Below are 9,705 nucleotides of genomic sequence, written 5' to 3' on the forward strand. Positions count from 1 at the left end.
AAATTAAATTGATAAAAATATAAATATAGAGAATGCTTTTTTTGGTTTATAAGTTTTTTCTTTTAGAATTCATTAAGAAATATGGGTTGACTGTTTAGTTTAATGTTGAAGATTAATTAAACCGGACGAAAGTAAGGGTATAAATGAGGAAGGGTGTCTGCAAGTTACTCGAACTCGAGCAGCTTGAGCTATCGGTTGCGTCGAATTCAAGCTTAATAATATCTAATTCAAACGGCTTGTAAGTCTTATCGAGCTTTTTCATATTTTTATACTATTAACCTTAACATATATTATTAACTCTAAATTTTTATCGAATAGAGTTCATACTTGAGTTCAAATACAAAAATTGATAAATGAACTGAATCGAGCTCAAATTCAAAAAATTTCACTAAACCTTTAACTGAGTTCAAATTAAAAAAAATATTTGATCAAATTAAACTAAATATTGTATTCTAAATTTCGAATCCAACTCAAACTCTTCTCGTCTCGATTACACCCCTAATTACAATAGAGGTACCATGAAAATGTCTGAAATAATTGGGACAACAGCCCAACATATTAAATGCCGACAAAGCTCTTAACTGTCTTTTAGTTAGTAGTCTCTTGTTTTTGTCCCTTTCATATTTATGTTCCAACATAATGTGGGCAAAAAAAAAAAAACATTTGTTAAAGTTAAAATATATTCTAAAATTTTGTCCTTTTCATATATTTTATAATTTAGTATTTATACATTTAATTTTTAAATTTTAAAATTTTATCTTTTAGATTTTAAAATTCAGTTTCAATATTTTTAAAATTTTAAATTTTAAAATTAAAATAATTTTAATGATATTAACACTTGAACTTAATTAAAATATGATCTAAATCTCTATATTCTTTTATACATTTGTAATTTAGTCATATTAATTTTAATTTGAGGAATTTAATCCCTTATTTTTGGATTTTAAAATTTAATTATTAATACTTTTAATTATTAATTTTTAAAAAAATCTACACATGCAAAAATAATCAAATCATTGTATCATTCAAAGAAAGAAAATAAAGAGTTTAGCAAACAAGCAAAAACCAATAAACCAAATTAGCAATATATATATATATATATATATATCCAACCTAGATTATAAAAAACATTCAAGAATGTACACTCAAATCCATTAATTATCTATCGAGTCTTAGCTTGGTTGGTATCGGCATTGATATTGTTGTCAAAGAGGAAAATATAGGATCGAGCGTGCTGAAATGTATTTATCTTTCTATTTAAGAGTGAAAAGAGGTTTTGGGTAGTTCTAAATATAGGTGTTCATGAACCGGATCGGGTGGGGCCTAAGTATGATATTAATATACTTTATGCTTGCTCAAACTCGACCCGAAATATGGGTATAAAAATTTGCTCCATATTTACAAAAGACTAACCCAAGCTCATTTTATGTTCATATTATTTTAAATTTTTTTAGAAATATTTATATTATATTATTTTAATATTTAATAATTCTATACATTTTTTATTTATTGAAATTTTTTATATAGTCATTTTAACATTATTTTAATGTTTACATTAAAGTAATATTATATATTTAGTATAAGTTTATTTTTTAATGTGTTCTAAATTACATAATGTATAAAAATAACATAATATAAAAGTATTATAAACTTAAAAACGAGCCGGGTCAGGTTGGGCTTAGGCTTTGAATATTGAAGTTCAAACCCGACCCAAATTTCAGACAGATAACCTAACCAATAAACAAGTTTAGTTTTAAGTATCCACCATAACCTTACTTACCACCACATTTATAACATGTTTTCACGACCGACGCAAACTCCCCCGTTCCGATACTTCTCACTTCCATAACCTCATTATCCGAAACATTGCTTCTTTTTAGCATCCGTAATCCCTTCCAAAGTAGCAACTTTTAAGCCCTAAATCTTATTCCAACATTGCTCTATTAAAACATGAATGTACTGTGTGTCCAGGTTACCTGCAACGTACCATGCCCCATTGTTCATTGGATGCTTTTCAATCTTAACATATTTGAAAAAGAAAAAATAAACAAAATTTGCCCTAATTTAAATAGGTTTATTATAGCTATTAGTTGAATCAAGAAAAGATCAATGAAACCTATACAAATTCAATTAAGTTGGTTCGGTTAAAACAGTCTCGGTCTAAACCGGTTACAGTTTCGATTTAACACACGAAAATAAAGATGAATAATGGGCTTAATAATACATGAAAATAAGTTAATTCATTTAAATTTGTGGCTTTTACACCAAAGATTTGTAAATTTCTTTATAAAACATTATACAACAGATGCCCATCATCCTCTTAACAATTGAAGTATAGGGTGGAAGTCTTTTTGCCAACTTAGTATGTAAATGAACATTCTTGTGAAGGTAATTAAGGGGTGAAAATACGAATACCACAACTCCGGATAAGCACGAGAAGGCTTTTCCGGGTACATAGCATCGAGTTGCAGGATTCCAGCAATGTAGTCAAATTCCCAAGTTGGCATCAAAAGATGTCTGTCACACGATGTGAGAAACACCTGGGCTACCTGCGGTGTTCCCGGCTTCCACAACCTTTTGCATTGCTTTGTTACATCTGAGGAAAGATCCGAAAATCATCAAATGGTTTGAATCAAGAGATCGATATTGTAACACGAGCAAAAGGGTAAAAAATTGTATACCTCCAAGGAAGATGATCGAAGAACATATTGGGAGAAACGATGATATCTTTTAAATCATTTCGGTTTGCGAAGAAGGCTTTGTATTTCTGATGGTCATCGCGGATTCGCCAGCTTTTCCAGAGAGGGATGTTTAGGTTTTGTGATTGAGGTACTATATGAATTAGGAGACCTGGTAAATACATCTCGGTAGGATCAGTGGCTGAACTGTTTTCAGATCTCGAGACAGTTTGCATAAACTGAGATATCGGATCATCTGATTGGTTCAGAACAGAAGCAAAAGGATTAACTAGATCAGTATTCTCGATATCGACATGGTTTTGTCTTCCGTCGTTCCCGTCATAGAGGCACGATTCTTGCTCTTTGTCCTCACTTTCTGCACAAGTAGTTAACTCTTTCAGTAAAACTTTACATCTATGAGTTGGATTCAGGTACGAATGTTAGATACAGCTGTAACAGTATCATGGAAACCCTTGTAGTAGAAGTTATAATGCATTTTGCCTCCTCTATTAAGAAAACGTGCAAATTAGTTCTTATATATTATATCAAAGAGCAAATTGGTCCTTTCAATTAAAATTTTCATCCATTTGTATTGTTAAAAGTTGGTTTCGCTGTTGATATACAGAGACCAGTTTTTATCAATAGAAATAACGGAAGTTGTAACAAAAGGATCATTTTAGTCTTTAATTTAATGTATAGGGACTAATTTCCCCATTTTTTGCATAGAGAAGGGCAAAATGCAGTCTGACTCCTAGTACAAGGCTTGCATGATACTTTTACTTGGATATGACTTTATGTCTAACATGGGTATGTTTCAGATATGGGTGTTCGGAAAATGGACGAGTCTGAAAAACATAGCTTTACATGCAATGATACAAACAAGTTCAACTTTTACGTATAGGTAGTAGCAAAAGATGTTATTTTTACCATCATTCAAATACTTCACCTTTGCTTGATCTGGTAGAAGATTTGGTAGAAGATTTGGCCGGTTCTGGCTCAAGCTCTATACTGTTATTTTTGCTTGCATAAAGAAATTGACGTGCAAGTCTCAGAATCAATGTTGTATCAGCTTGGGTATTTTCTGATAATGCAGTTATTGCAGATGCACGAAGCCGGAGGATCGATCCAACTGAAAGGCGGGTAGAAAATTCATTGTCGTGTATAATGCTGCAGAAAGCTCAAACACTTACAACGAAAAAGAAAAGAAAGAACAGGAAAACATGAAATTTTTGGATAAAATTAGTCATCATGCCTTTAAATATTCAGTTGTACGATCACATTCAGAATATTACCTTGTTATAAAATCGGAACATGCATCAGCCACAACCAAATCCACACATGGAAGAGGTCCATAGGAATAAACATGTAAATTCGGGAATTTCCCATATAGCTGCATGGAAAGCAAGGACAGAAACTTCAACATAAAATAAAAAAAACAAGCTTTTCCAGTGAAATAAATGGTTACATCGTCAGACATTTCCGAAGAGAAAGCAAACGCATTATATCTTAAGAAGTAAAATTTCAAGACACAAAGAATATAAAACTCTATGGGTGGATGATCTTCTCGTACTTAGGTGCAGGCGTTTAACATGTATCTAATACGAGTATGTTTCATGTTTTTCTAGGTAAAAGTACCATAAAGCCCCTATACTAGGAGTCAAATTGCATTTTACCCCCTTTACTCAAAAACTGAATAAGTTAGTCCCTGTACATTAGATCAAAGAACAAACTGGCCCTTTCTGTTAAAAATTTCATGCAAAATGCAGTCTGACTCCTAGTACAGGGGCCTCTATGGTATTTTTACCAGTTTTTTTAAGTTTTTCCATACATTTGAAAGATTTGTAGAGGGTCACATCCCCATACCCGTTTCTATATATACACTGGATACAGGTGCCAGATATCAGTTTACCGTAATTCATTTGTATTTTTTAACGTGCTTAAGTCTATTTCAATCATTCAGCATGGTATACAAGCAAACAATAGAATATCAAATAAGGGAAACCATACTCTTATTCCTAGCAATGCAGCAATCGAACCTCCCAAGGAATGCCCGACTACGCGTAAATTATAACCTTCACATTCACATCCCACTCCAAGCAATGAAGAAACAAAGCCACCAGACTGAGATTCTGCATCACCATTCACATTCCATAGAGATCAGCTAGTGCATAATACACAATAGGGTAAAAGTATCATAGAGGCCCTTGTACTAGGAGTCAGATTGCATTTTGCCCCTTCTACTTATAAAATGGGCAAATTAGTCCCTATATGTTAGATCAAAGAGTAAACCGGTTCTTCTATTGAAAATTCATCAATTTCTACTGTTAAAATCTGGTCCCTATACATCAACGCAAGGTACACGTGGCATGCCATGTGTAACTGTCTAATTAGCCAGTTTTTAACGGTAGAAATGGATGAAAATTTTAATAAAAATTTTAATAGAAAGGGCCAATTTGCCATCTAATGTAACTTAAAAGGCTAATTTGACCCTTTTTTGAGTAAATGGGGCAAAATGCAATCTGACTCTTATATAGGAGCCTTCATGGTACTTTTACCAACACCATAGTGTGTACAGTTTTATAAGTTGAGCTAATAACAAAAACAAGAGTAAAAATAACAATTTCCTTACCATCTCCCGGATACCCTTCAATCTGTGTGTAAAGATCCCGAGCAGTTTCTACTATACCTGAGTGCCCAAAGTGCGGGAAAGATGATTTTACTCGTTTCTTGACAGAAGGATGAATAAAACTGCTACTGCAAAGTGGAAAACATGTCACGTTGGTTAAAGACACCAGCAAACAAAACAAAAACAAAATAGAATAGCATAATTTACTTGTATTTTAGAGGGGAAAAGTGTGATGTTTTAGCAAAGCCAGACTATACGGGTATGTGTCCGACTCTCTTACTACAGAGACAGGTAAGGTCAGATTATTCTATATATTTAGAGAGGCCGTGGAGGTCATATCCCCATATCCACGTGTCAAACACATGTACTTTGAGAAAATGAAGAGATAGAGTAACATAGCAATAACAACCATATGTATATGCATGTATGAAAATATGTGGACGTAAATTTGGCACCCACATATACTGTCCTGCAGATAAGCATGCATGCACAAAAAAAGGAAGGAAAAAGGGGGGGAGAGAGAAACTAACTTTATCAGTCCATCCAAATCCACCTCAGTCAGGGAACGTTCCCGGCCTAAACCATCAATTATGAGGTCTTCAGGAGTCTCAGTTCCTCGTACGGCAATCACTACAGTTCTTAGCTCATGTAAAACCACAATGAAATATGCAGCTTCACATTTTTTCTAGTTCAGAAAATAGCAATGAGTTAGAAGTAAAAACATATAAACTCATTCCTGACGACGATTGCAAAGCAACCATATGATAATAAACATATCAGAAGTGGTTCATGCTTTGACATGTAGATTAAATCAAAAGAATGAAAGTAAACTCACTTGACGAACACGACCTCTCCGAAGTACTTCAGAGGGTAAATTGAGAAAATTTATAAATGCTGCTGCATGACCTCGCAACCAGTTATCACCATCAAGGGTAGGACGCCTAACAATGAAAGAACTTGTATAAAGAAAGTGGCATCCAATAGATTCTAGATGATATTATTAACATGTGCCGAGAAGTGAAGAGCTAATGTTTTAACACGGTACAAGTCAAATCCTTAAATATGAAGTATTGCATGCAAATACCTACTCAAACATGTGAAACATAAGATTGCATAAATTGATGATCATGCTATATAAGTAATCGTGCACCTCAAGTGAAATTCGCCTTTATATTGACAACCTTTTACGAGTCCACGGGGTTAAAACCCCTTGCCTATGGAGCCATACACAAGGAAATACAAAAGGATTTCTTCCAAAATCAAGCAAAGGTCCCTGCATTTGTAAAGTTTTACTTAAATTTAACATGTAAATCACGGTAAGTATAATAAAAAACAGTATGCTCTGTCATAGTACCGTGTATGCAGCCTCAGCAAACTTATGAAAAGCTAAAGCTGCTTGCAGGTGTTCTACAGGTGCCTCGATAAAATGTTCACTGGATTTACTGGCTTGACCATGCTTCTGCAACAATGCTAGACCTGAAAAATGATGCTTCTCATGTGTCATGCAAAAAATGCTTTTGGATTTGATATGCAATCCATAAAATGAAACAAACCTGTCAAAAGTTCTAAATGACCAGTCCCTGATGCACGGTAAGCAACAAGATCACCCAATAGTTTTGCTACTGAATATACTTCATCGTCTTCAATCACAGTTCTAGACAAAGAAATGAAACAATTTTAAAAAAAAAATCCAATGGCTCATACAATAATGTCTCCATTTCATTTCAAATTGCAGAGTTACCTACAAGTATTCAATACGTCCCATACAGCACAAAGCTTCACGAATTCCATGATCAAATATCTCTTGATAATGAGCTTTCCATGCATCATCTTGGGATGCATAATAAAACCTCCATCTTAAGACATCAGATCCGGCACAACATTGTAGAAATGCAATACAACAAGCCGTGACCAGAAATGAAAGCATTACTTTTCGCTTCCATGCACGACTGAGTGGAAACCCTCCTGCATTCAAAACATTGCCAAAGATCAGCCCAAGTTTCCACAAAAACTAGGAAAAAAGAATTTCTGCAATCAAATTTTAAACCGATTAAAATTGCAACTTTCAAAGAATATCAAAATATCACTAACTTCGAATTAGATCACAGAACAAACTATAGGATCAACAATTTAAAGTACTGAAAGTTCAATGAACCTAGTTATGTTTGTTGAGATTTCTTCTTCCCTATGAAAAATCAATTCTTTTTGCAACTTCAAAGATAAGGTGTTGTATTAGCAACAAATGAATATAAACTTTTGGAAAGCCTTCATGAATGGTAAAAGTGCTATGGAGGCCCTTGTACTAGAAGTCAGATTGCATTTTGATCTCTCTACTCAAAAAATGGGCAAATTAGTCCATTTACATTAATTAAAGAGCAAATTGGTCCTTTTTGTTAAAAATTACATCCATTTGTACTGTTAAAAACTAGTGTGCCGACGAAATAACCAGACAGCGACACATGATGTGCCCTGTATACCTTATGTTGTTCTACAGAGACCAGTTTTTAACAGTAGAAATGAATGGAATTTTTAATAAAGGACTAATTTTCTCTTTGATCTAACATACAAAAACTAATTTGTCCTCTTTTTTAGTAGAGAGGGCAAAATGCAATCCAACTCCTAGTACAAGTGCCTCCATAATACTTTTACAATTCATGAATTCCACAAGAAAATGGACCGACTATTCGACATAGAAACGCCAACAAGAACAAGGGATTTGAAATAGTAAGATTAAAACAATTAAACCCCTAATTGTTAGATTCAATTCAAGCTTCACAAATTCAAATTTCCGTGAGCTTTTCCCACGGTCATTATCTCACATATAGACATTTTAAACCATTGTGATGTGTCACACATGAGTTAAGTAGTAAAACTAAGGCTAAGAGCAATGTAGACATTCAGAGATCTTAAACTAAATCATGGAACACTACTTTTTCGTAATTGTGGAAATTGTTAGCATACGCCCGAACATTAAAGGCTTAATACCAGTGTAGGAAAAGTGACATTTAAGCAATGACTTGCATGCATATAATGAACATTTAATCAAAGATAACAAAGATTATTTTTTCACTATGACTTCAGCTATTAACTTCAAATGACATGTTTCTTCATTACTTCCTACAATGCTTGTTGGACTAATATAAAGCATACAAGTTTCAAGTTTGTAACTTCTTTCCCATGTACAGAAAATCCTATAAATTCAGTAACAAGTCCTTTCTTTATTCCTTATCTACTTACTACACATTGATAAAAGTATTGAAAAAAAAAAAAAAACAGTGCCTAATTCCATATGAAATTTTCCAGAACAAGCAATATCAACTTAAGCTTACTACTTTAAAATGTAAAACAAAATGAATGAACCCAACTTTTTTACCTACAAAACACTTAGTTGAAAAATGTGCGTCTTCAGAGACATATGTAGCCACATTAACTATAAGATAAAAAGCACCCAGAATTTGTAGCACAGTAACCACCATGGCAAACCGGCTCCACCAAAGCCATGCTTTATATGTTACCTATTAATCCCCCCCCAACCCCCCAAAAAAATCCATTTTAGATTTCAATGTACATTCTACAAAAAGAAAAACCCATTAAAAAATTAGTAAAGAGCAAGGCAGAGGGGAATTAATACCCTTCTATGCTGACGAATAACAGCATCGAGTACTTGAGTTTCAGAAGAGTTCTGGGTTATAATCTTAGCAGTAGCTTCTTGGGCAATTCCCAGTCCAATCATAGTCCCGATTCTAACGGCGGAAAAAAACGAGACAACGATGACCGGCAAAACTTTATGGGGTCTACATCCAGGGAATGAAATGGCAACCACGATTCCACCCAAAACAACCACCAGCAAATTCAACAATCCGATAAGTAGAGATATTAATCTCAAGCTCTTGATCCACATTGCTGGGGATTGTTTTGTTCTTTCGTTATTTGTTTTTTTTTTTAAAACAATCAAATTGAATTAAAGGACTATCTATATGAATGAAAATATGTTGTTTTTTGGGTACATCGTTAAGATTAAATTGGGTTTTTTTTTCGTTGTTTTTGATGGAAAAAAAGAAACGAAAATGGAGATCCAAAGCAGGACGTGAAATTTGTTTTTTGGTGTTTGGCTGATTTCACGCACTAAGGACTTCCATTGCAGGGGAGGAGATGGGGCTCTCTGCAAATTATTATTATGCATATGTTGGTTTTGGCGTTTATGGATTTATAGTCAGCTTTTTTGTTCCTCGTTCGGATCGTTTTGGTTAAAATTTGTTGTCAGTCCTTGTACTTTTGTGAAATTAGAAATTTAGTCACGATTTATTATCGTCTTGGTACCTGAACTTGGAAACCGTAAACCAAAGTGTTACTTTTATCATGAAGAATATTTCTATAATTTCTCTAATCAAGTTTATACTC

The 9,705-nt window shown here is 33.6% G+C and overlaps 1 protein-coding gene across 2 annotated transcripts; it reads right to left on the reverse strand.

Moving 5' to 3' along the window:
* Nucleotides 1-2,104: 2,104 nt before the first annotated feature.
* Nucleotides 2,105-9,501, reverse strand: LOC105796399 (uncharacterized). Of its 2 annotated transcripts, XM_012626102.2 has the most exons (14): nt 8,936-9,496; nt 8,678-8,819; nt 7,050-7,269; nt 6,858-6,958; nt 6,659-6,780; nt 6,486-6,577; nt 6,140-6,245; nt 5,835-5,989; nt 5,308-5,432; nt 4,686-4,807; nt 3,971-4,068; nt 3,625-3,845; nt 2,682-3,054; nt 2,105-2,596 (listed from the first exon to the last, which is right to left on the reverse strand). In XM_012626102.2, exons 1-14 carry the CDS (start codon nt 9,203-9,205, stop codon nt 2,521-2,523), a joined length of 2,223 nt encoding a protein of 740 aa, XP_012481556.1. In that variant the 5' UTR covers nt 9,206-9,496; the 3' UTR covers nt 2,105-2,520. The 2 variants fall into 2 exon arrangements, with proteins under 2 accessions (XP_012481556.1, XP_012481557.1); XM_012626103.2 differs by lacking the exon at nt 2,105-2,596 and having other exon boundaries at nt 2,930-3,054; nt 3,606-3,845; nt 8,936-9,501.
* Nucleotides 9,502-9,705: the final 204 nt, after the last annotated feature.

The sequence above is a fragment of the Gossypium raimondii genome, chromosome 3 (genome assembly GCF_025698545.1).
Source record: "Gossypium raimondii isolate GPD5lz chromosome 3, ASM2569854v1, whole genome shotgun sequence".
In the NCBI taxonomy this organism is placed as follows: Eukaryota; Viridiplantae; Streptophyta; class Magnoliopsida; order Malvales; family Malvaceae; genus Gossypium; species Gossypium raimondii.